The sequence below is a fragment of the Pristiophorus japonicus genome, chromosome 13, assembly GCF_044704955.1.
Source record: "Pristiophorus japonicus isolate sPriJap1 chromosome 13, sPriJap1.hap1, whole genome shotgun sequence".
In the NCBI taxonomy this organism is placed as follows: domain Eukaryota; kingdom Metazoa; phylum Chordata; class Chondrichthyes; family Pristiophoridae; genus Pristiophorus; species Pristiophorus japonicus.
In genome coordinates this window covers 48,941,560-48,969,125 of record NC_091989.1, presented here as the reverse complement: position 1 = coordinate 48,969,125, position 27,566 = coordinate 48,941,560, and the positions used below count along the sequence as shown (strand labels likewise).

Here is a 27,566-nt window from a genome sequence, read left to right as displayed (position 1 = left end):
TCGGGTCGTCTCAGCTGGATCATCTCCACGCAGTCGTGCTGAGTGGTCTGTGCCTCAGGTGCTGTGCTGGTGTGCTCTCTGGTGCCGGATCCAACCTCCGATGGGGGCTTGCTTTGCCTCTGAGCACGGGGGACGTCGATCGCTGGAGGGATGAAATCTTCCCAGATCCAATGGATCTTCTCCATCCACCTTCTTCCGAGTAGCGTTGGTCCATCACCTGCAGCAATCCACAGTGGTAACTTGTGCACCGCGCCATCATGGAGTACCTTTACATCTGGGACAAGTTCATTGGTGTAGGTGTGCAGCTTTGCCTGAACCGGGATCAACTTGGGTTGTTCAGCTTGATTGTCCCATAGCCTCTCGAAGGCTTCTTGATTCATTACTGACTGGCTCGCCCCCGTGTCCACCTCCATGAAGACTGGAGTGCCGTTTATCTCAACTTCCATTCTCAATGGGGAACATTCTGTGGTGCAGGTAAACATTGCGTACACCTCACCGTGGGCTGAGCTGCCTCTCTGACCACTTCTTCATAATCTGTGCTGGATTCATGGCCCTCTGCAGACTCTTCATCAACACGGTGAGTCCTATTTCTTTTACACATTCGCTGGAGGTGGCCCTTTGTGCTGCACCCTTTGCACACATAGTCCTTAAAACTGCACTAGTGAGCTCGGTGATTTCCTCCGCATTGCCAGCATGGTGTTAACTGATTAGCCCCCCTCGGCGGACTCAGAGTTATGGGACTCGGGGCCCTGTTCTCTCTCCCCTGAGGACATTCACGTTCTACAGTCCAGCCTCTAAAAGGCGCCATTCTGTGTACGGTACATGCCGGTTTTGAGTCCTGAGGATGAGTCATCCGCCTAGAGCTGTAGTTCGAGGTCATGAATGCCTGGCTCATGGTGATGGCCTTCTGCAGTGTGACTGTGGTATCCGCAGATAGTAGCCTGTGAAGAAGTACCTCATGGCAGATTCCGATGACAAAGATATCCCGTAGTGCTTCGGTGAGGTGTTCGCCAACATCACATGATGCCGCCAGCCTCCTGAGGTCTGTAGCATATTTCGCGGTTTCCTGGCCTTCGGGCCGTCGGTGGGTATAAAACCGGTGTCTGGCTGTGAGGATGCTCACTTTGGGATTGAGTTGTTTTTGGATCAGCGTTACAAGCTCCTCGTACGTCTTGGTCGTTGTCTTCGCTGGTGCCAGCATGTCCCTGACGAGGCCATAGACGGTGGGCCCACAACTGGTTAACAGGATAGCTCTGTGCTTATCAGCCAGTGTGGCCAGATTGTCGCCTGCCAGGTTGTTTGCTGTAAAGAAATGGTCGAGCCTCTCCACAAAGGCTTCCCAATCATCACCATCGGCGAACTGCTGCAACGTGCCAAAGTTAGCTATTTTCGTGTGAAAGTCCGTAATATCGTCGCCAATTGTTATGTCTTTAGATGCTCTGATAATGACTCCATGAGGCAAAGTATTGCACTTGAATTGTAGTGACCTTCGTTCATTTAATATAACTCCAGAGTGATGATCACACATAGTGGCCTGTTTTTTATACTAGGCCTGGCACATCTGTACAGGTAACCTACAAGTCTCCCACTGCAGTGCCCTCTGGTGGCACATCTTAGTGACCATACAGCTGATGTACTAGTTTCCCATAGTAATGCCCTCTGGTGGCACATCATATGTAATAGTACAAGCAGTAAACATGTCTGGATACATGACAGTTTTTTAATTCAAATTGAACATTTAAAAAAAAAAATCTCCAACATAAATTCATTATCTGAAGGAATGAGAGATGCTACACTTTTAATTGTTCACTTTATGGACAAGAGAGGTTAATTGATAGTCATTACCAATTATCACATTAAAAAGGTACATATGGTATTAATTACTACACTTCACTTTCTGTGGCGAGCTTAATGGTCAATTATTGTGCAAATGCAGCAAATTAATGAAAATTATAGGGAGGTTAAGGGCAATTTGCCGTTTTCGCAAAGCTAACTGAGCAAATTGGTCAGCAATTTGTGCCAATTCACAGGGTATCTCTTTCTTACCACAAGTTGCTGGCTGCTTTGCACATTAATAACTGCATGTGCTGTTCACATGCCATTATTTTTTCAGCAAATTCTGAGCCACTATGATTGCTGTTGTACAGACTTTGAGAGAAACAAAGTGGAATTATATTTGTTTTTCTTCATTCCACGCCAAATGCTTAAATATGGACTAATGCATTACATACTTCTATTTGCATACATGCATACTTCATTTACTTTTCATAGCATCAAGTGCTATGAAATATCGTGAATTATTTACATAGAATTGCATAGAAATTACAGCAAGTCAACAGTGCATCTGGGCTATGCTGGTATTTATGCTCTTCACGAGCCTCCTCCCACCCTACTTCATCTAACTCTTATCAACATAACCTTCCATTGCTTTCACCCTAATGTACTTATCGAACTTCTCCTTAAATACATCTATGCTATTTGCCTTAACTACTCCTACATGGTAGAAAGTTCCACAATCTAACCATTCTCTGAATAAAAATAATTCTACAAATTCCTTATTAGGTTTATTAGTGACCATCTTATCTTTCTGGCTGCTATTTCTGGATTCCCAAAAGCAGAAACATTTTCTCTGTCTACCCTATTGAACCCCTTTATAACTTTAAAGACCTCTGTTGGGTCACCCCTTGGGTTTTTTTTTCTAGAGAAAAGACTCCAGCCTATTCAGTCTTTCCTGATGGACATAACCTCTCCGTTCTGGTATCATCCTTGTAAATCTTTTTTGCACCTTCTCCAGTGCCTCTATATCGCTTTTGTCATCTGGAGACCGGAACTGTGCACAGTACTCCCACGTGTGATCTAACCAAGGTTCTATACAAGTTCCAAAAATAGTTTAATCAGAAGAGTATTAAATTGTATTAATTCACTTAATAAATGCTGCTATAATGTTGATTAGGCAAAGTTTTTATTATTCACAAAAATATTATCTGTACTCCACCAAATGCATTACTGCCGCTTGTTATTGGCAGTGATGCTTACAGAAGTCACTCAGTGTGTCACAATATAGCGAAACTTTTTCTCCCACTTTAGTACTACTGTGTGTTAAATTTAGCAATCTTTAAATTCAGCAATGTATTAGCTTTGAATTGAACAATTTGCCTGTCACCTGCATGCTTTCTGGGAGATTATATTCCAGATACTATCACTTAATATAAATATTTATTAAACCACTTGTGTAAAGATCACAATTCCTGTATCACACATTTCTGGCTCACTGTGCAATGCCACAGGATGTCTACTCTCCATGAATAACATTTCAGATATCAACATACAATGCAAATTTGTGTCACTTTTTTTGAAATAAAAGCAGAAGAAACACAAGTAGAAGAATAATACATTATGCTTTATATGGTATACTGTTTCCGTCCTTATCATTTTTACCATGAGCAGCCCTGCAGGAAATCTGGTAGTAGAATAATATTAAAAATGTATATCAGCATATGCGGATGTCACTTTTTTAACCGATATAAAGCAAAGTTATTTTTTGCTAAATTAAAGAAGCCAGTCACAAATCTCCAAGCAGATACAGCTGGCCTTTAATTAACATCAGTTTATAAGTAGCTATAAATCCTGGATTTACTCTACTAACTACAGTACCTTTTTAAAAAAAAAAAATACACAGGCCATCTTAGCAGCTAATTATCACAACCGCTCATGAACAATGCCACGGGAGATCTCCTAACCCTAACATCAAGTCTTGTATCATATCAGTATTGCACTTGAAAACATCACACTCATGTACAACAACATTGTTGTCATTAATATAGAAAAGTGCCCCAAGGCTTAAAAAAAATGAATGGGTGCTGAATCAAAGAAAGAGATACTAGGGCTTACCAGAAACTTTATCAGAGGTTAGTTTTAAGGAGGACCTTAAAGGATGATACTCAGATTAGGGTGGGTATGCCAGAGTCAGAGGAATGGAGAATTTACGGGGGGTTTTGTAATGCTGGAAGAGGTTACAGAGGTGGGGTTAGTTGAGGCCTGTTGGAGATTTAAAGACGAGGATAAGAATTTAAAATTTGAGGCATTGCAGGACAGAGAGCCAAAGTACGTTAATAAGGACATGGCTGATGGGCAAGTCGGACTTGGTGTGCAATATAACATGGACAACAGAAATTTATAGTGTGTTGAGGATGGGAGGCTAGCCAGGTGAGTATTGGAATAGTTGAGGCTGATGGGTGTAGGGGTGGAGGCAAGTGATGTTGCGGCCATGGAGGTAGGCACTTGTGATGGAGAAAATATGGGGCTAGAAGGTCAAGTCGATGTCTAATGGGATGCCGAGGGTACAAACAGTCTGGTTCAGGCTGAGGCAGTGCCTCGGGACGGAGATGGGGTTTATGCTGGCAGACAATGATGGCTTCAGTTGTCCCAATGTTTAGCTGGATGTTGAACAAGCAATCTGTTAACATGGAGGTATCACCGGATGTTATCAACATACATTATTGAAGCAGACCCTATCTCTGCAGATGATGCTGCCAAGATGCTACATGTGGATGAGGTAGAGGAGAGGACCCAGGGTGGATCCTTGGGGAGTGCCTGAGCTGAGTGTACAGAGGTGGGAAGACAAGCCATTGGTAGAGATGCTGTGGCTGCTATTGAACATGTAAGAGTGCAACGAAGTGAAGGCAGTTCCACTGAGCTTGACAACGGAGCAGAGACATTGGGGGAGGATGGTGCGGCTGAGTGTGTCGAAGGCTGCAGAGAAGTTGAGGAGGGATAGTGCACCACAGTTATCAAGAATATAATTTGTGACTTTTATTGGGGCAATTTGGTGCTGTGGAAGTGGTGTTAACCTGATTGGAAGAATTTAAACAGGGAATTCTGGGAGAGAAGAGCATGTATCTGGGAGTCAATATTGTATTCAAGGAATTTGGAGAAGTTAGAGATGGGACAGTAGTTTGCAAGGACAGAGGGTTGAGGTTTTTTTTAATAGAAGAGATGATGAGGACAGTTGAAAAGGTGGAGGATAGTGTCTGAGGAAATATACAATATCGGCCAGGAAGAGAAGTTGAATCAGAATCAAAGAAATTTATGGCACAGAAGGAGGTCATTTGGCCCATCGTATCGTTGTTGGCTGAAAAAGAGCTATCCAGCCGACTACAGGTACCACGTTCCAGCTCCAGGTCTGTAGCCCTCTGAGTCATGGCATCTCGGGTGCACATCCAATCACTTTTTAAATGTGATGAGGGTTTCTGCTCTACCACTCTTTCAGGCAGTGAGTTCCAGATCCCTACTACCCTCTGGTTGAAAAACATTCTCCTCAGCTCCCCTCTTGTCCTGCGACCAATTACTTTAAATCTATGCCCCCTAGATATTGATCTCTCTGCTAAGGGAAACAGGTCCTTCCTATTTACTCTGTCTAGGCGCCTTATTATTTTATACACCTCAATTAAATCTCCCGTCAGCTTCCTATGTTCCAAAGAAAACAAAAACAACCTATCCACTCTTGCCTAATAGCTAAAATTCTCCAGTCCTGGTGACATCCTCGTAAATCTCCTCTGTATCCTCTCGAGTGCGATCACGTCTTTCTTGTAATGTGCTGACCAGAACTGTACGCAGTACTCTAGCTGTGGCTAACTAGTGTTTTATACAGCTCTAGCAAAAACTCCAAGCTCTTGTATTCTATGCCTCGGTAAGTATCTCATATGCCTTCTTAACTATCTTATCTACCTGTCCTGCTACCTTCAGGGATCTGTGGACATGAACTCCAAGGTCCCTCTGTTCCACTATACCTCTTGGTATCCTAACATTTATTGTGTATTTCCTTGCCTTGTTAGCCATTCCCAAATGCAATACCTCACACTTCTCCGGATTGAATGCCATTTGCCACTTTTCTGCCCACCTGACCAATGCATTGATATCTTCCTAGTCTACAGCTATCTTCTATCTATCAACCACATGGCCAATTTTTGTATCATCTGAAAACGTTTTAATCATGCCCTCTACATTGAAGTCTAAATCATTGAAATATGCTTCAAAAAGCAAGGGACCTAGTACTAAGCACTGCGGAACCCCATTGGAAACAGCCTTCCAGTCACAAAGACACCCGTCGACTATTACCCTTTGCTTCCTGCCACTGAGCCAATTTTGGATCTAATGCCATTTTTCCTTGGATCCCATGAGCTTTTACTTTTCTGACCAATCTGTCATGTAGGACCTTGTCAAAAGCTTTGCTAAAATCCATGTAGACTACATTAAACGCACTACCCTCATCGACCCTCCTTGTTACCTGCTCAAAAAATTCAATCAAGTTAGTCAGACGTGACCTTCCTTAACAAATCCATGCTGACTGTCCTGTATTAATTCATGCCTTTCTAAATGACGATTAATACTGTCCCTCAGAATTTTTCCCAATAATATACCCACCACCGAGGATAGGCTGACTGTCCTGTAATTCTTCGGTCTATCCCTATCCCTTTCTCCCTTTTCAAACAACAGTACAACGTTAAGTCCTCCGGCAGCACGTCTACAGCCAGCGAGGATTGGAAAATGATGATCAGAGCCTCTGCTATTTTCTCCCTTGCTTCTCTTAACAGCCTGGGATACATTTCATCCAGGCCTGGGGATTTATCTACTTTCAAAGATGCTAAACCCCTTAATATTTCCCCTCTCGCTGTTTATTTCATGTAATATTTCATACTCCTCCTCCTTAACTACAGTGTCTGCATCATCCCTCTTTTTTGTGAAAACAGATGCAAAATATTCATTAAGAACCATACCCATGTCTTCCGCCTCCGCACACAGGTTACCTTTTTGGTCTTTAATATGCCTTACTGTTTCCTTCATTATCCTCTTGCTCTTTATGTTTTATAAAACATCTTTGGGTTTTACTTGAGCGGTTAGCAGTTTATTGGGCATCGAGTTGAGGGAGCAGGATGTATGTCTCATGAGATGAGATGAATTCAGAGAGGACATGGGAGAGAGAAACGAGAGAGAGATGGGGTTCAGGGTTAATATATGGAGATAGCTGGTGGGGTGGGGGAAGAGGTTTGGGTTGGTGGGCAAGGGTGCAAAACAGCAGAGGCAGCTGTGCAAATAAATTCATGACTCCCTGCCATATGTTAAAAGTGAGGTTGGAGGGGGAAGGGGAAAGGAATTTAAGGAGCCGAGCAGTAGTGGAAAAAAGTATCGTACCTTTTGTAATTTGATCACTCCTACCTTCCACGTGCTGAGGGACGCACTAAAAATTGGTGCAGTCGCCGCAAAGGCAGGGTGGGGAAGAGTCACAGTTTAAAGCCCTTCCGCCACGATAAACCCAGGGGCTGGAATCAGTATAAAACTCCCCTCGGGCTGTACTTGTAAACTTTTTGTATACATAGAGCACCATGATCTGAAAAAACCTATATAGTGCCATGTATAATGCAAGTTCTGTTTAGTAATGTATGTTGTAAAAAAAATTTTACTGTACCCTCACCCATTTCGTGTGCCGTATAGTGCCACTAGTAAAATAATATGACTGTATTACAATGTATCCTGGATTGTACTGAAATGTACCCCGAAATATAAAGCAAGCAAATCTATTGAACGGAACTGTCGTTAGCATCCAAATGTATTGTATGGAATTGCTGACCGCAGCCAAATGTACTGAACTGTCTTCCAATGTATTGTGCAAATTTTTATTTGAATAAAGTATATTTTGACATTTTTTTAAAATCACTCCTACCTTCCACCCAATCATAGACTTTCACTTTTGTTTTTTCCTCCCCTCCCCCTTTTCCCTGCCCCTACACTTGCTTAAAATCTAATACATATCTAACTTTTTCCAGTTCTGACGAAAGATAATCGACCTGAAACATTAACTCTGTTTCTCTGTCCACAGAAGCTGCCTGACCTGCTGAGTATTTCCAGCATTTTCTGTTTTTATTTCAGATTTCCAGCAACCACAGTACAGGTTGTATCTCTCCAGTCTGGGACTCTTTAGTCCGGCAACATCCCCGGTCTGGCATCATTCCCGGCGGGGGGTTGCGACCCGCTCTGTGTCCTGGGGCTGGCAGCTCCTCTTCTCCCCGCTGCCTCCAGTGTTCCCTCCTTGGTCGGGTCGGCGCGGAGAGGGAGCGAGGAGCATGGCGGCTGACTGAGGTGCCGAAGCTGGGCCTGAGAAATGCTGCGCAGTAGGCATCTGCGCAGCGCATGCGCAGAACGTGGCTGGGTCGTTGTCAGTAGTACCCGGTAAGTTTAGGGTACTGCTGACAACGCTAGGGTCAGCATGACCTCCCGTGAAAATTCTCTGGTCCGGCACCAGTCAGGTCCCAAGGGTGTCAGACTGGAGAGGTACAACTGTATTTTGTTTTTGTAGGTGAAATACTTGCACCTAATTGACTCAAATGTCAAACTTGTGAAACAGCAGCAAATTACAATTAAACAATCCGGCCTTGCCAGCAACGCCCACACCCCGTGAATGAATAAAAATAAAAACTTCAGAAAGAAAGAAACCTGGTTATTACTTGTGATCTGGAGAAACAGCAATTAAATTTTGATTGCTCTTAGTTACTTCCCCTTGGGGAGTTTCTGATTAGTTGCCTTAAGGGGTTGAGCTGAGTAAAACACAGCCCCACTTTAGTTGCTAAACATCACAACCATCTTCGAATCCAGACTGTGAGCAATGCCACAGAATAGCTATTTCAAGTTGCTTCCTAAATCCAATTTAAAGGATCCTAACGTTGATAGTAATCGTAGATTTACTTGTTTGAAAGGTAGGAAAAATGCCAATAGAACATTTTCTATTTTAATGCAATGCCTCAGGTAATGTTAGAGTTGTCAACAATGTTTAGGGTTGGATATAACCCTGGAGGTTTCATTACATGACCTCCTGCTCCAAACACCCTGTCCACTCAAACAGCCTTTTTTTTTCCCCATCTCCAATATTTTTATAATTAATAAAGAAAAGTGTTCAAAGTAAATGAAAAAAGCACAATTTTTTTAATACCCTTATGTTTCTTCTCCTGGATTGCTCACGGCAGTGGCCAGGAGATTAATCTTAAAATTCTGAAGACTCCAGGACAATTCTGGAGGTTTGGTAAGCCTAGGTGATCTAACAATTTATTTTGGTTAGGTGAAACTTATTTAATATAACAGTGGAAAACTGTTACTTTAGCAAGACTAAACAAATATATCGTCAGTAAATTCTGCTGCTAGTCACTGGACCCTGCTGCACCAGGCCAGTACATAACTGATAATGGTCTGCAGATTGTGTGCAAATTTGTCTCCAAGTTGATCTCGGCAAAGAGCAATACACCACCACTATTTTTACTACTGATTGTTATTGCTGTTATGAAACAATAAAAAGAACTTTAAAATCTAGTCTAATTGGGATTTGACTGCAGTATCTCATGAGGATGCAATATTATCCATGCTTGTGTCACAATGTTGTGTTTTGATAGGCATTGAGGGTTTATAGCCTTATTTGAAAATTTTATCCCATGAGCAACTCGGAAACCAAACTGAAAAAGCTACTGTAGATCAATTACTAGTTGTGTATTTTAAATGAAATGGTTGCTTCTAAACTAATATATGTTTGTGCTATTTTGGTTTCTTTTGGTAGGTTTCAAGCACAAAAATGACACTGCAGTGGGTTGCAGTTGCGTCTTTCTTGTACGCAGAGATAGGTTTCGTATTGTTTCTATGTTTACCGTTCATCTCTCCTCGAAGGTAGGTTCACAGACAAAATTGGTTAATAATGTTAATTTAACTTGGGTTTGTTTTCTAGTTCAGAATAATGCTTCAGAATCCATAGATTTATACACGCCTGTCCAAATTGTATTGGAGTTGCGGGAGGATTGAGGGTATTGATGCAGCGGAATCTAGACTGTTCAGTTTTGGAAATCAGTAGTGAAACAAATCCCCAAGAATAATTTAGTAGAATAAATATAGAGAAACATTTTCAATTAGCTGCTTAAAAAATGGTTGCTTTGTACTTGCATGTTATCCACTGCCATGGAGTCCTGATGAGCCTTGTATCCCTGACGGCATCAGATCGATTAGTGAGTAAGGTACAGATGGTGATATATAAGCCCACAAAAGGTAATTCCTCCTTACAGGTACACTGACGGCACTCAGCTCTACCTCATCACCACCTCTCTCGACCCCTCCACTGGCTGATTTGTCATACTGCTTGTCCGACATCGGTACCAATTGAGTAGAAATTTCCTTCAACTAAATATTGGGACGACCAATGCCACTGTTTCTAATGGCTGAAGGGTTGATAACCAGAGGGGCACAGATTTAAGGTGAATCGCAAAAGAAGCAGAAGCAACATGAGGAAAAACTTTTTTACGCTACGAGTGGTTGGAATTTCAGATACAATAGTAGCATTCAAAAGGGAATTGGATAAATACTTGAAGGAGATAAAATTCAAGGATACGGGAAAAGAGCGGGGGAGTGGGACTAACCGGATTGCTCTTCGAAAGAGCCGGCGCAGACTCGATGGGCTGAATGGCCTCCTGTGCCGTATGAATCCATGCTTTAGAAAGATCAAAAGGATGTTAAATAAAAGTGTTACACAACAGGAAATCTCAGTTTTGAAGCTCGGAGTCTGCAATTGCAGGACACTGACACTTATGCAGAGAGCTTTCAGAGACATTACTGGACAGAATAACACTAATGGCTCTGCACTCAGCAGGCATTAGCATATTAACACACCATTTTTTTCCACAGGAACAATGATCAGATCCATATTGATGCCTTTGGCCTACCAGACCACAATGTATATTCTCTGAAATTGATGATTTAGCTAACACAGGTACAACATCTGAAATCTGGAATTCTTGGGACTGAATCCGTGCTGGATTCGGGTTTTGCCGGATTTTGGATCTCGCCGCCCGCTGATCCTCCACTTCTCACCGCTTGTCGAAATGTCCGATTTTCGGACAATTCCGGTTTTCGGAATTCAGGTTTCTGGATGTTGCACCTGTCATTTTAATCCTGTGTTTTCTGTGCCCTGCAAGGAAGAATTCAGTAAATAATCCATCATAGACAAAAATGCATTCTAAAATAATAAATGTAATTACCTGGTTTGTAACTCTTGCTATGTTGTGCTTTGTTGCAGGGCAGGAAAAGGTTAAATAAGTATGTCTGTATAGAATCATATAGTTGTAAGATAAAAGAGGCCATTTGGCACCCGTGCTGGCTTACTGAAACATCTAGCGACTCAATCCCATTCTGCTGCCTTTACTCCATACCATTCAAAATTTTCGTGTCAAGTATTTATCTACCTCCCTTTTAAACGTTATTATGGACTCCGCTGTTTCTGGTGGATTATTTCCTGTCCTAATAAACTATGTCGATCCTTAAAGGGGAATCTATGGTTTCCTCGGGAAGTTATGTTAAACTTGTATAGAATCTTGGTTAGACCACACTTTGTGTAACGTGCATAGTTCTGGTCTCCATATTACAAAAAGAATATAGAGGCACTGGAGAAGGTACAAAAATGATTTACAAGGATGACACCAGAACTGAGAGGTTATAACTATCAGGAAAGACTGAACAGGCTGGGACCCTTTTCTCTAGAAAAGAGAAGGCTGAGGGAGTGACCCAATGGCAGTCTTTAAAAGTATGAAGGGGTTCGATAGGGTAGACATAGAGAAAATGTTTCCGCTTGTGGGGAATCCAAAACTAGCTGCCATAAATATAAGACAGTCACGAATAAATCCAATAGGTAATTCAGGGGTAACATCTTTACCCAGAGAATGGTTAGAATGTGGAACTTGCTACCACATGGAAAGGTTGATACGAATAGCATAAATGCCTTTTAAGGTGAAACATAGAAACACAGAAAATAAATGCAGGAGTAGGCCATTCGGCCCTTCGAGCCTGCACTACCATTCAATATGATCATGGCTGATCATGCAACTTCAGTATCCCATTCCTGCTTTCGCTCCATAACCCTTGGTCCCTTTAGCCATAAGGGCCACATCTAACTCCCTTTTGAATATATCTAACGAACTGGCCTCAACAACTTTCTGGTAGAGAATTCTGCAGGTTCACAATTCTCTGAGTGAAGAAGTTTCTCCTCATCTTGGTCCTAAATGGCTTACCTCTTATCCTTAGACTGTGGCTCCTGGTTCTAGACTTCCCCAACATCAGGAACATTCTTCCTGCATCTAGCCTGTCCAATCCCATCAGAATTTTATATGTTTTATTGAGATCCCCTCTCATTCTTCTAAATTCCAGTGAATATAAGCCTAGTTGATCCAGTCTTTCTTCATATGTCAGTCCTGCCATCCCGGGAATTAGTCTGGTGAACCTTCGCTGCACTCCCTCAACAGTAAGAATGTCCTTCCTCAGATTGGGAGACCAAAACGGTGCACAATATTCAAGGTATGACCTCACCAAGGCCCTGTACAACGGCAGTAAGACCTCCCTGTTCCTATACTCAAATCCTCTCGCTATGAAGGCCAACATGCCATTTGCCTTTTCACCGCCAGCTGTACATGTATGCCAACTTTCAATGACTGATGTACCATGACACCCAGGTCTCGTTGCACCTCCCCTTTTCCTAATCTGTCACCATTCAGATAATCTGCCTTCCTGTTTTTGCCACCAAAGTGAATAACCTCAAATTTATCAACATTATACTGCATCTGCCATGCATTTGCCTACTCACCTAACCTGTCCAAGTCACCCTGCAGCCTCTTAGCATCATCCTCACAGCTCACACTGTCACCCAGCTTAGTTTCATCTGCAAACTTGGAGATATTACATTCAGTTCCCTCGTCTAAATCATTAATGTGTATTGTAAATAGCTGGGGTCCCAGCACTGAACCTTGTGGTACCCCATTAGTCACTGCCTGCCATTCTGAAAAGGATTCGTTTATTCCTACTCTTTGCTTCCTGTCTGCCAACCAGTTCTCTATCCACGTCAATACATTATCCCCAATACCATGTGCTTTAATTTTGCACACTAATCTGATGTGTGGGACCTTGTCAAAAGCTTTTTGAAAGTCCAAATACACCACATCCACTGATTCTCCCTTGTCCACTCTACTAGCTACATCCTCAAAAAATTCTAGAAGATTTGTCAAGCATGATTTCCCTTTCATAAATCCATGCTGACTTGGACCGATCCTGACACTGCTTTCCAAATGCGCTATTACATCTTTAATAATTGATTCCAACATTTTCCCCACTACCGATGTCAGGCTAACAGGTCTATAATTCCCTGTTTTTTCTCTTTCCTTTTTTGAAAAATGGGGTTACATTAGCTGCCCTCCAATCCATAGGAACTGATCCAGAGTCTATAGAATGTTGGAAAATGACCACCAATGCATCCACTATTTCTAGGGTCACTTACGTACTCTGGGATGCAGACTATCAGGCCCTGGGGATTTATCGGCCTTCAATCCCATCAATTTTCCAACACAATTTCCTGACTAATGAGGATTTCCTTCAGATCCTCCTTCTCGCTAGACGCTAGGTCCCCTTGTATTTCCAGAAGGTTATTTGTGTCTTCCTTAGTGAAGACAGAACCAAAGTATTTGTTCAATTGGTCTGCCATTTCTTTGTTTCCTATTATAAATTCACCTGATTCTGACTGTAAGGGACCTTTGTCTTCACTAATCTTTTTCTCTTCACATATCTAAAGAAGCTTTTGCAGTCAGTTTTTATGTTCCCTGCAAGCTTATTCTCATACTCTTATTTTCCCCCTCCTAATTAAACCCTTTGTCCTCCTCTGCTGAATTCTAAATTTCTCCCAGTCCTCAGGTTTGCTGCTTTTTCTGGCCAAATTATATGCGTCTTCCTTGGATTTAACACTATCCCTAATTTCCCTTGTCAGCCATGGTTGACCCACCTTCCCCGTTTGATTTTTACGCCAGACAAGGATGTACAATTGTTGAAGTTCATCCACGTGATCTTTAAATATCTGCCATTGCCTATCCGTCAACTAGATAAGTGCATGGGGGAGAAAGGTATAGAAGGATATGTTGATAAGGTGAGATGAAGTAGGGTGCTGGAGACTTGTTTGTGCTAAAATAGTCTCCTCATTCTTTTGGTGATGATCTTAAATTTATACTCCCTAGTTACTAATTGTACTACAATACTGTGATTCGTGTTTGTGTTTCAGATGGTTCAAAATCTTCAATTTCCGCTTATGGGAGAAAATTGCTTCCTACTGGAATAGAGCATTCCTCACAATCATTGTAGTGTTGGTTGTCTTGTTTTTTGGTAAGTGGGGCTTTTCACAGAGAAATGTGCACATTTTTCCAGGAAAATTGTTTTCTGCAGTATTGTGTAAATATATATATATACAGTTGAGCATCCCGAATCCGGCAACCTCGGGATCAAGGCCAAGCCGGTTTTCGTGTTTTTCCGGACTTCGGAACGTATATCTGACGTCCGAAATCCAGAAACACCCGAGCCTAGGTTCGGGTGTTTCCGGATTTCAGAACATCAGAAAGAGGGGGGGGGGTTGCTCTCCGAGGAGCTCTTTGGGTTGCCGGCCCCGTCCAGGAGGTCGTCGGGCAGGGTCCAACCACCAAGGAGGTCGTCGGGCGGGGCCCCGCAAAGGATTTCGTCATCAGGCCGAGCCCTGCCAAGGAGGTGTTCGGGCGGGCAAGCCCCACCGAGCAGGTGTTCGGGCAGGCTGGCGAGGAGGCCCGAGGTCAGGCAGCGGCGAGGCCCCGAGGCCGGCAGGGTCATCCAGTCCGGATTCCGGACGACTTTTCGGATTCTGGACGATCCTGCCACAGATCGTCCAGGATTCTGGAACATTCCCGAACTCCAGATTTTGGACGCTCAAGCTGTATTTGATATGTATTTATTGAAACACAAAATTTTAGCTTGCTGCTTTCACTTTGTGATCTAATTTGTTATTACTGTTCTCCATTTTTATTGAACTCTAGGTTAAAAGGTGTTCCACATCTTTTCTCTTCTCTAGCTGCATATTATGGATTATCAGGACCACATATAAAATTTAAATCTGTTTTCCAATTAATTTTCATATCACAGGTTGCTTTTACTAACAGACCTTGGTGTTCTGATTTAGGATTTATTCACCCTTGAGATAGCAGTGCTAAAAAAAAATCTCTAACCAACAATATTCAAACAGGCCAAACCAGCAAATAAGAAATAAATGTGCCAATAGGACTTGCTTACTTCAGCTCAGGGACTGCATTTGCACTTAGGGCTGCAAGTTGGTGACCCTACTTTAAACGACGAAGATCTAGGGAATCAACTTTGAAAATTATTTGAAATTTCCAACAAAGCAAGAATGTGGGAGCAGGAAATATGAAGACTGACAACCTTTATTCTCTGCACCCCACTTACCCCCAAAATGCTGCCCGATCCTCATTGCCTCCCCAATGATCTTACCCTCCTCAATACTCCAAAACCTCAAAGCTACTCCCCCTAATCCTCCCAGACTCTTGGCGCACACCCAGCAGTTCCCCCAAGCTCCAGGATAACCCTGATTCCAGGATCAACTACTGATACGGCCAGACCAACTACTGATACGGCCAGACCAACTACTGATACTGCCAGACCCAAGGACCCTTTCAGTTCCGTCTAAACCCCACTGCCCCCCTCCCAAATCTCCCAGATGCTGGCACTTACTCCCTCGTCCACTACATTTGAGTTTCAGGTCTGATATTCAGAAAGTATATTTAAGATTCAGGTGAGCTGAGTTAAATACTTTCCAAATCAACAAAATTGTGGGTAAAGGAGTAATATAAAAGTGACAATATGGGTGTGATGTACTCAGGAAAGAAACTGAAATACACAAATTCTTCACAACCTATCCTCCAATTAGTTTTGAAGCGTTTTTAAAATATATTCATGCATCTGAATCTAAAAATGCATCTTGGAAACAAACACAGTTTAAAGTAGACACTACTGCTCCTTTTCCCCCTAAATTGTTAGGTAAGGTAGTGTTTATGGACGCTATTTATATGGACTTCCAGAAGGCATTAGATAAGGTTCCACACAAGAGACTTTTAGCAAAAATGAAAGTATATGGAATTGGTGGCAATGTTTTGACATGGGTAAGAAATTGGTTAGAAGGTGGAAGGCGGAGCGTATGGGTAATGGGTGTGTACTCCAATTGCCAGGATGTCACGAGTGATGTCTCCCAGGGATCTGTACTGGGGCCTTAGTTTTTCAAATGAAGAAATGGGTATGTCCAAGTTTGCTGACAACACCATGTTAGGTAGCACAGTAAGTAGTGAAGATGGGGCAGAATGTTGCAATGGGACATTGCTCCCATCTAAACTACTTATTGTGCATCTAATTTGATAGTGAGTAGGCAAAACAGTAGCAGATGGAGCTCAATGCAGGGAAGTGCGAAGTCATCCATTTTGGACTTAAGAAAGAAAGATCAGTGTATTTTCTAAATGGTGAGAAGTTAGGAAATGTGGAGGAGTAGAGAGACTTCGGGGTCTATGTACAGAAATCACTAAAAACTAATGGACGGGTACAAAAAAAAATGACAAGTAACGATCACGCCACACAAGTGCCAAGCAATGATCATCTCCAACAAGATGGAGTCTAATCACATCCCTTGACATTCAATAGCATTACCATAATCTAATCCACCACCATCAATGTGCTGCGGGGTCACCATTGACCAGCAACTTAACTGGACCAGCCACATAAATACTGTGGCTACAAGAGGAGGGCAGAGGCCGGGTATTCTGTGACAAGTGACTCTCCTTCTGACTCCCCAAAGCCTTTCCACCACCTACAAGGCACAAGTCAGGTGTGTGATGCAATACTTTCCACTTGCCTGGATGAGTGCAGCTCCAACAATACTCAAGAAGCTCAACACCATCCAGGACAAAGCAGCTCGCTTGATCGGCACTCCATCCACCACCTTAAACATTCATACCAACGACCACCGGCGCAACGTGGCAGTATTGTGTGTGCCATCTGCAAGGTGTGCTGTAGCAACTCACCAAGGCTTCTTTGACAGCACCTGGCCAAGGATTCTTCCACAGCAACTCGCCATGGATTCTTCCACAGCACCTCCCAAAGCTCTGCCACCTAGAAGGACAAGGGCAGCAGACACATGGAAACACCGCCACCTCACAAATCACACACCATTCTGACTTGGAAATATATCGTTCCTTCATTGTCGCTGGGTTAAAATCCTGGAACTCCTTGCCTAACAGCACTGTGGGAGTACCTTCACCACATGGACTACTGTGGTTCAAGAAGTCGGCTCATTACCACCTTCTCGAGCAATTAGGGATGGGCAATATATACTGGCGTTTAATGTCCACATTCCGTGAATGAATACATTTAAAAAAAAAATAAAATTAAACATTTTTCCACTTTGGGCATGCCAAGTCTGTATCGAGGACATACAAATGAAGTATAATGTAGTGAAGCTCCCTCTATTCTTTTCTACGACACGCCTTACTCCAACCTCAATATTATTCCTAAACCTCCTCTCTTTCCCTTTCCCGGTAGCCTGAGTGAGATTGCCAGTTTGTGTTATTATCGAAGCTATAGGAACTAGAAAGGCTGACGCTACTCAAACCCCTTTCACAGACATTTTCAACGGAAAAGAAGAACATTTCAATCAGTTAGACTGAGTTGGAATTGTACCCAGGTCTCTAGTCATGGAGAAGGATTATGCTAACCCACTGCAACACCTAGTCTAACTGAGATTTTAATTCTTGCTTCCTCCTTCCCTGCCCTCAGATTTGTGGGGAAGTGCCGAGCATCCGCCACCACTGACGTGACTTGAGTCTAGTAAATTAAGTGCAAACCCACATTCTTTCAATCTGTGACACATTATATTGTAGAACACTTGCTTTGTGGGCACCAGTAAGGTTGAAAAGAGTAACCGAGAGGTGAAGTAAATCAGGACGTAGCCATTAGATAAAACCAAGCATGGTTTGAAAACTGTAGGAAAAACTGAGGGAGGCGAGAAGTTCAACAATTTTGAGGCCTTGGGAAGGGTTGACTAGAATGGCTATCAGAAGGGCAAGGTATGTGCGGACAGCCTATTTGGAGTTTAGAAGGAACCGTATAGTTCAGAGAAGCACAGATCTTAGTACATAAAACTGAGAAAAGAAAGGCTGTGATGGGAAATGCGAGAGAGATTAGTTAGGCAATCACTTTCTCATTTGTATCAGTTGACTAGATTTTTCTTGTATTCTGTCCAGCAATGCAAAAGAAATGCTAGAGCCTCCTCAGATATGGGAGAAATACTCCAGCCTTGCAGAAGAGATTAGAGGTCCACTACGATGGGTAGATCTTGAGGATGATGAGAGGGATAGCATCATGATCAGTAGTCTTTGTCGAAGGCTACTGGCCATGATGGTATCCCTCCCATTTATATCACTTTATATCAGTAACAATTTAAAGTGGCATCTAGAGCTTCCTGATGGCTCTGCAGTAAAGCAGTTTCTCAGTGTGGAACTGAGCCATGCATATCTGGAAGGTCCCAATATTGATTTTTGGTCTGTGTTCAGTTGTAGGGTTGCTCCCGGGCTTGGAAAAAGAAAAATGAGCCAAAGTTTTCACTCCCGATGTTTTGCTAATGACCTTTGCTGGAAAGTGTACATGTGTGGACATTGGTGAAGGCAGGATCGGCTTTCCATATTTGAATAGCTTGTAAAGCCTCACAATCTGGGCACAGCATGAGTTACCAGAGTCCCACACCATGGACTGCACTCCAGCGAATGTCTGCATCTTCAGCAGAGGAGAAAATTGGAAGATAGACTATTTTTTAAAGAATGTCAATCTTTACTGCTGATTAAGGCTCCAAGTCACAAGAACACAACCATTAAGCAGTTAACTGTATATATCTCTGAACAGTGTGTGGGTCACTTCCAGTATCAGTATGAGTCTGCCATTTATTATGCATCAATTGTGATCATCATTTTGATACCTGTGCTGCTGTTTTGACCAAAATGCTAAGAGCAACAAATATTATTGTTTGGTCTCAGACTCTGTTCACATGCATTATGAAAGTAGCATCATGTTTGACACATTCTTTGTGTTATTATGTCAACATAGATATTTAAGATTGTGCGTTTTTCTTTTGTTTTTGGTAATGTTTCAACATAGGATTCTATGCTGTCTTCAGTGGACAACAAAAATTCCAAGCTGCCCTTCATAACCGCTGTCGTCAAGTGGTCAGGAGTGTTTGTGATGAAATGGGCTTATGTTGCTAACGCTTGTTTAGCCTGCAAAAATCTTAGGAACCACTTTGAGCACACATTCAGAATCATATTTTTACTTTTATAAGGTTGAATCAATCACTTTTGTAATAGAATGTGGTAACACCACACTGAAAACAGATCTATTGTAAAATATAAGTTGAATTGCATTGTGCCCATTTGACTTTGGCAGATAAATTGCATCCCCATCACACAGTTCTTGTTTTCTCTTGCCCAATCTGGTGACTACTTGCATAACTTTTCTTTTTACCAAGGTCAAAGCAGAGAGAGAACATTGTTCATACTGGTTGGTTGTTTGTTTAGAAGAAAGGTTCTGCAAAACCTGAGCCACTGATGAAACTTGAGCCACTGATAAGTATATCAACTGGTAAAAGCAGAGCCAGACAGATCAGAAGGACCCAGGTCTGATTTGTGAGCTACACCGAGTTAGTTGATCTCAGCCCCTGTAGGAGCACTACAGTTGGTCTCCATGCACCTGGGTTAGGGGAGGGAAACTGCCAGGATATCTGCTCCAGATTGCTATCTAATGATGCCAACTAGAAAGTGGCTTGTGTGTGAATATTGGGCGAGGACAGAATTGGGCTCAGCTGTGCTGTCCCTGAGTTGAATAACATGCAAACTCACTTTCTCAATTTACACTTAAAGAATGGTCACTTTGGAAAGGTATCATAAGGTGGGCAGTGCCCATGGAACCAAAACCCTGCATGAGTCAGCAAATTCAGGAGAGGAGAAGTTAGGAAACATAATATTTAATAGCTTTTGGAGACGGATGCATTGCATCATTAAATGTCGGGATGTGGTTTGGCACGTGGTTTCCCACACGGTTTACAAATGGTAGGGAGAATGAGCAGGTAAGAAAGAGATACATGATCAGCCTCTGCAACAATGCAGAACAGGTACAGAGTAATATTAGTAGTTATATAGCTCTTTAAAAAGAAGGAAAAGAAAACCTTGGTGTCCATTGAATAATGTATGACATTTACAAGAATTTTCAGAAATATGATTTGTTTCAATATTCATAATTCAATTTAGTTTTTTAAATTTCATATTCCAAGGTTACAACTGAATAACTATCAAAGATGTAACATTGCCACCTCGAACAAGACTACCATCAATCCAGCTATTATTTACATCTTAAAATCATTTGTATTGTTCGCTTCAGCTGGTACAGCTGCTCCTCAACTTAGCACCTCAAAAAAGTCCGAAACAACTTGGGGAGTTAGCTATTACAAAACAGGTTTTAATTTATTGGATGGGTTTTTACCAGTCCACACATCTTTTTTTTAAAAAAAAAAAAGAACCTCTGCCATGAGATTCTAAGTCAACCATTTTCATAATTTAATTTAATTAAGGTATTTATTTGCCTCAACTATTTGAAAGTGTAAAGACTTGAAAAATGTCACTTTGGAGCAGTTTCTTTGGCCGTTTGAATATTCTACCAGACCTAAAAATGCAATACAAAAATAAATTGACCATTCAATTTCAATCACTGTCAGAATGACAGATTACTACAGCTCCCTCAACATTCTGAGTAAAGGCACTGCCTGGGTGAACACTAAGCTGTATAGACCAAAAGGTCCAATGTTCTGTGCTGAGTTAGCTGTTCTTGGCTAGGGCAGCGACTAGGCAGCAGAAAAATCAGCAGGGATTCCCACTCCAATTGCTCTCCAGCAGCTCACACTCAAAAGTATGTGCGTATTTAAGTAGAGAGAAACCAGGTAACTACAGAAATGTCAGATCCACGTAATTGATAAATTGTCATCAGAGACAGAGCGACTGAGCACTTGTACAAGTATCAGCTGATCAAAAAGAGTCAGCATGGATTTGTGACAGGAAGGTCATGTCTGACTAATCTAGTTCCAGAAGGCATTTGATAAGGTTCCACACAAGAGATTATTAGCAAAATTGATGGGCAATGAATTAGAGATAGCCTTGACACATGGGTCGGTAATTAGTTGGGAAGTAAGAGATAGAGAGTAGGGATAAAGTGTTCGTTCTTTGATGAATGAGATGTAACAAGTGGTGGTCCCCATGGATCTGTACTGGGGCATCAGCTTTTCACCAGAGTTTCAGGAACTTGGAAATAGATTAAAGAACTGGACCTCAAAGGTGGTAATCTCTGAATTACTCCCAGTGCCACATGCTAATGAGTACAGAAACAGGAAGATAGTGCAGTAGGGAGGGCTTTAGATTCCTGGGGCATTGTGACTAGTTCTGGGGAAGGAAGGACCTGTACAAGCGGATGGGTTATATCTGAACACGACTGGGACCAATGTCCTTGGGGGAATGTTAACTAGATCTGTGGTGGAGAGTTTAAACAAATTTGGCATGGGGAGGGGAACCAGGATGTAGCAGCAGAGAGGAGAGACAAGGTGCATAGAAAACTAGGAGGGACAGTGTAGAAAGAGCAGGAATTTGGAAGAAAAAAGCAAAGCAGATTAGCATGGTGTTGAAATGCATGTATGTTAATGTGAGGAGTGTTACAAATAAGATTGATGAGTTGCATGGATGAGTTGCATGCACAAGTTGCCACATGGGGTTATGATTGGCTATACGGAAACCTACTTGGCTTAAACATGGGCAGGAATAGAAACAAAATATTCCTGGCTACAAATATATTCAGGAGGGATAGAATCAGAGAAATTTACAGCACGGAAGAAGGCCATTTCGCCCCTTCGAGTCCGCACCAACCGACCAAGAGCTATCCAGCCTAATCCCACTTTCCAGCTTGTGGTCCGTAGCCCTGTAGGTTACGGCACTTTTAGTGCACATCCAAGTATCTTTTAAATGTGGTGAGGGTTCCTGCCTCTACCACCCTTTCAGGCAGTGAGTTCCAGACCCTCTCCACCCTGTGGGTGAAGAAATTTCCCCTCGTATCTCCTCTAAACCTCCCCCCAATTACTTTAAATCTTTGCCCCCTGGTTGTTGACCCCTCTGCCAAGGGAAACAGGTCCTTCCTATCCACTCTATCTCAGCCCTTCATAATTTTATACACCTCAATCAGGTCTCCCCTTAGCCTCCTCTGTTGCAAAGAAAACAGACCCAGCATCTCCAATCATAGCCAAAATTCTCCAGTCCAGGCAACATTCTTGTAAAGAGAAGGAAAATAGAGGGTGGGGGGTGGTTGTTGGTAGTGTTAATCAAGGATAATATTACAGTTCTACAGGGGTCGATATACTAGAGGGTTCAAAGACTAAATCTATTTGGTTAGAGTTAAGGAACAAAAAAGGAGCTGTTGCATTTCTGGGTGTTTACTTTAGAACCCCAAATAGTGAGAAGGGGATAGAGGAGCAAATCTAGTCAGATTTCAGAGAAATTAAAAAATAATAGCGCAGTAATAGTAGGGAACTTCAACCAGTCTAATATAGACAGTGAAAAAAACATGTAAAGGGCAAGGAGAGTGAATAATTCCTAAAATGTGCACAGATAACTTTCTTACTTCATTGTTGGGCTACAAACACTGATTAACAGAGAGGGTTGATGAAGGTAGTGCAGTAGGTGTATATATGGACTTTCAAAAGGCATCTGATAAAGTACCACATAAGACTTACTTGGAAAATAGAAGCACATGGGATTAAAGGGATGGTGGTAACCTGGGTTTGAAATTGGCTACTGGATAGAAGGCATAGAGTAGTGGTGAACAGATATTTTCCTGATGGGAGAGTATACAGTGTGGTCCTCATGGGATCGGTATTGGGTCCATTCGTTTACTTGTTATATATAAATTACCTGGACATGGGTACAGGGAGTATTGTTTCGAAGTTTGCGGATGATACAAAATTTGATGTAATAAATAGTGAGGAGCATGGTTGCAGACTTCAGGAGGACATAGACAGATGGTTGGGAGAAACTGTTGTCTCTGGCAAGTGGGTCGGTAACCAGTGGTCACAGACTTAAAATAATTAGCAGAAGAACTAGAGGGGAAATGAAGAGAAATATTTTCACACCGAGGGTTGTTAAGGTCTGGAATGCTTTACCTGAAAGCGTGGTGGAAGCAAATTCCATAGAACTTTCAAAAGGCAATTGGACATGTACTTTGAGAGGAGTAATTTGCAGGGTTATAGACAAAAAGGCTGGAGTCTGGGACTAAATTGACAGCTCTTTCAAAGAGCCGGCACAGGTTCGACAGGTCAAATGGCCGCCTGTGCCGTAGGATTCTGTGTTTTAATGACTATTCCTTCTTCCAAGTCAAGAGTTGTATATCCAAATTTGAAGATGAATCTGTTCGGAGGCATAGTTCGTTGGGAGGAATCAATTACAAAGGGCCAAATCTAGAATAATAAGTGGGTAAAACTATAGCAGCTGGAGTTGAATGTGGGAAAGTGAGAGGTCATCCACTTTGGTTCTGAGAAAGACAAATGGGAATTTTTTTTAATGGTGAGAGCCTCTGAGCTGTGGAGGAACAAAGCGATTTGGGCATCCGTGTACAAACATTGCTAAAAGCTAGTGCATAGGTACAAAATTGAATCAAAAAAATTAATGGAATGTTGTCCTATATCTTGAGGGGGATGGAATTCAAAAGTGAGGAAGGGATGCTTCATTAGTCCAGAGCCTTGGTCAGACCCCATCTCAAGTACTGTGTTCAGTTACGGACACCGAACCTTGGGACAGATATACAGGTAGAGCGTCCAAAATCCGGAATGTTCCAAAAATCGAACACTGCAGATCGCACGAGTCGACGTCCGGAATCCGGAAATCCATTGCAAAAACCGGACATTCCCCTCACAACAGTGATATAAACGGTACACAAACTCTAAACACCAACAGCACAGCACTGCACAGTGAAACCTGTACAAACAACACTTCCAAAAAAACAGACACTCACCGGCACTCCCAAACAACTCGCACTGCAAAAGACACAGAGAGACTGAATCCACAGGCACCCGCAAATCCAAAACGATGGATCGCCTTCAATGTGCCAAGCCGCGCTCCACACCGTCAAAAATGAGATACAGCCCAATGTCACACCCACTGCATCCAAGTCCGAAGGTTGTGCCGACCGCTGGATTGCTGCTGGACTCCTCCTTGTCCCTGTCGTCAAAGGGGTCTGAATCACTCCACAGCCGCTGACCCTGTCGGCATCCGGGCCTCAATTCCCACCCTCCATGTCCCCATCCGGATCTCAATTCCTCTCTTCCCCCCGCCCCCTCACATCCCAGAGTATCCGGGCCCGAATCCTCCCTTTCACCCCCCCCACCCCGCCAGCATCTGTGTCTCAATCCTCTCCCCGGCCCCCTGCAGCCGCCGTCCCCGCCGCATCAGGGCCCAAATCACCAACAGCATCCGTCCCTATTGGCCTCGGTCCTGAGGTTTCCGGATTTCAGAGGTTGTATCTGTATTGGCTTTGGAAGGGGTATAGCACAGATTTACCAGAATACCAAGGTTTAAAGGATTAAATTATGAGACTAGGTTGCATAAACTTGGCTTGTAATACCGTGAGTTTAGAAGGTTGAGGGGTGATCTAATTGGGGTGTTTAAAATGATAAAAGGATTTGATAGGGTAGATACAGAGAAACTATTTCCTCTGCGAGGGTAATCTAGAACAAGAGAGCTTAATCATTAAAATTAGAGCTAGGTTATTTAGGAGTGAAATCAGGAAGCATTTTTTCACACAAAGGGTGTTCGAAATCTGGCACACTCTCCCCTAAAAGGCTGTGCACGCTCAGGCAATTGAAATTTTTAAGACGGATCAATAGATTTTTGTACAGGTAAGGGTATCATTCTCCTGTTCCTATGATACCGGTTGAGGACAGGATCACGTTGGACTTGATGCCATCTGTAGTTGAATAACCTGCTAATATTTGCTGTCTAGATTTGCAAATTAAGAAAGGTCACTTGGCCAATATACAGAAGTGTTGAGAGCAACTGTGCAATTGTACCAAGCAACTTTAGGAAAGGAGTGTGAAGAAATGGAAGACTGATGCCAACATAAATGGGTGGGTCATATTTATAATTAAGTAGAGACATTGCAATTTTGATGCATGTGAGGGTAGCTTTTAAATTTGAAGGCTAGTGATTTTAGAGAGTGGTGGAGTGGACAAAGAGACTGAAATCAACTTCAGTTTATGGAGTAAATAAGGATGAAGTTCAAGTCACACAAATGTTTGGCTAGTTTCTTAAAATCTGTACCAAGATTAATTTTTTTTTAAATAGGCAGAAATATAGATTTCAAAAACAAATTGCAAACCAAATTAAAAAACAATAAGCTGAGCATGGATTACAATCTAAAACATGAAACATTTCTTCCATGTGGCTAGTTTGGTTTTCTGAATTAGCTGGTAAATCACTAGCACGAATACTCTGTGATACATCTGCAGAAAAAGGATTGTATTTTCAAATTCAGATTTTTATGGGCTCAATTTTCCCGGGTCATTTGCGCCGTATTTTCTGGCGTAAGTATTTAATTCAAAGTTTCCCCCGGAATCTGTGCCGGCATAACTGCTTTAGTTACAATTTTTCTAGGTTAGGTTTTTTTGACATCGTAAGGGGCGTTCCCTCATGTCTGTGCCAGTTTTCATCATTTTTCACAGTTTGCCAAAAAAAATTTAATCCCAGGTCGGTTTATCTGGCCACTCCCGAAAAACATTCTGGTGAATTAACAGAAAGCAGCGCACATTGAGAAATCGGTACAGAAAGACGCCATTGTTTTTCATCAAAGTTTATGGAGGAAGTCAAGAACACTTTAAATATCATTTTAAAGTTCAACTTTTTTTTACCTTTCAACGAAGTACATGGAAGTTTCTTAGATTTCTGAAGTTTTCATTTTTTTTTACTCACGCCACCACCGAACATCTTCAAGCAGGGCTGGAGGATAGTAGCGTTGGCTGTCAAAATCAGCTCCGCGATTGGACACGGGCTCGGGGCACGGCTGGAAAACAAGCCCGGGGGGGAGGTGACAATCGGAAGGCTTCTGCGCTGAGCCCGGGGAGGGAGGTGGCGATTGGAAGGCTGCTGCACTGAGCCCGGGGAGGAAGGTGCCGATCGGGAGGAAGATGCATTAGGCACAAGACTGCAATGAGTTTGGGGATGGGGGAGACGGGAGAAGTCAAAAGATTACAATGAGTTGGGCGGAAGGGGAGATGTCACAAGACCTGGGTGTGGTCCATCCATACAGATCTTGGGGAGAGAGAACAAAGAACCTGTCGTGCCTGCCTCCTTGCCATTTTGAGCTTCTTGCAAAGGTAAAATTTAACTATGGGGGCAATACTGACAGTGCGATACCTTGTGCGAGCCTTCTGCATCATGATGCTAAGTAGGAGACAATTGATTCGACATCATCGCATGAGGAACATCAGAGCCCATAGCGTGCTGGGCAGGAGGCCTGACCCGCCTCGGGTATATCGAGGCAGGCGTTCGTACCTGCACCTGAGTGATGCAGATTGTGTCAGAAGGCTGCGTTTCCGCAAAGAAGTTGTAACAGATCTGTGAGTTGGTGAAACCTAGCAGCGTCAGGAAGACTGCTTTGTCAGTTAAAGTGAAGGTTACAGCTGCACTTTTATTCTGTGCTTCCAGATCGTTTCAAGCTACAACTGGGGATGTGTGCACCATTTCTCAACATGCAACACGTGTCTGCATTCGGCAGGTGACAGCTACACTGTATGCCCAGAGGAATGACTACATAAAGTTCCCCATGACCGCCCAGGCAATGCATGACAGGGCTGTGGGCTTCTCCAGAATTGCTGGTTTCCCAAAGGTACAGGGCTGCATTGATTGTACCCACATCGCCTTGCGAGCACCTTTGGAGGATTCCGAGATGTTCAGGAACAGAAAAGGCTTCCACTCCATTAATGTACAGCTCGTGTGTGACGACATGCATCGCATCATGTTAGTTGGTGCAAGATACCCTGGGAGCACCCATGATACATTCATCCTACGCGAGAGTGTTATATCTGCCATGTTTCATTAGTAACCAGAAGGGCAGAGCTGGCTACTGGGATTCAAAGGTTACAGCCTCGCCACCTGGCTCATGACGCCCCTACGCATAACCCGGACTGAAGCTGACCGAGAATACAACATGTCGCACATTGTGATGCGCAGCATCATAGAGAGGACCATTGGCATCTTGAAACAGCGTTTCTGATGCCTGGACCATTCCGGAGACTGCTTGCTATTCTCCCCTGAGATTTTCGGTCAGTTCACTGTTGTGTGCTGCATGCTGCATAACTTAGTCATCATGAGGCAGCAGCAGCTGGTAGAAGAAAACCCACATGCAGCGAAAGTGACTGATGATAATGATGAGGAAAATGCAGATGACGAGCAGGAGGACAAGGAAGCCATGCAAGTACCTGAACCCGGAGCACCGATGGCAGAGGAGGGCGGGCCATCATGTCCTTTTAACAATTGCTCGAGTCTTGTGCCAGCAGCTCATCCATGAACGCTTTGCTGCCT

At 42.9% G+C, this 27,566-nt stretch overlaps 1 protein-coding gene across 1 annotated transcript in view; it reads left to right on the top strand.

The window, feature by feature from the left end:
* The window catches only part of dus4l (dihydrouridine synthase 4-like (S. cerevisiae)), a 114,079-nt gene that overhangs the window by 45,270 nt on the left and 41,243 nt on the right, over positions 1 to 27,566 (top strand). The window contains exons 7-9 of the mRNA XM_070896749.1: positions 7,927 to 7,994; positions 9,599 to 9,705; positions 14,117 to 14,217. Coding sequence (XP_070752850.1) covers positions 7,927 to 7,994; positions 9,599 to 9,705; positions 14,117 to 14,217 — 276 coding nt within the window. The remainder of the gene's footprint in view (positions 1 to 7,926; positions 7,995 to 9,598; positions 9,706 to 14,116; positions 14,218 to 27,566) is intronic.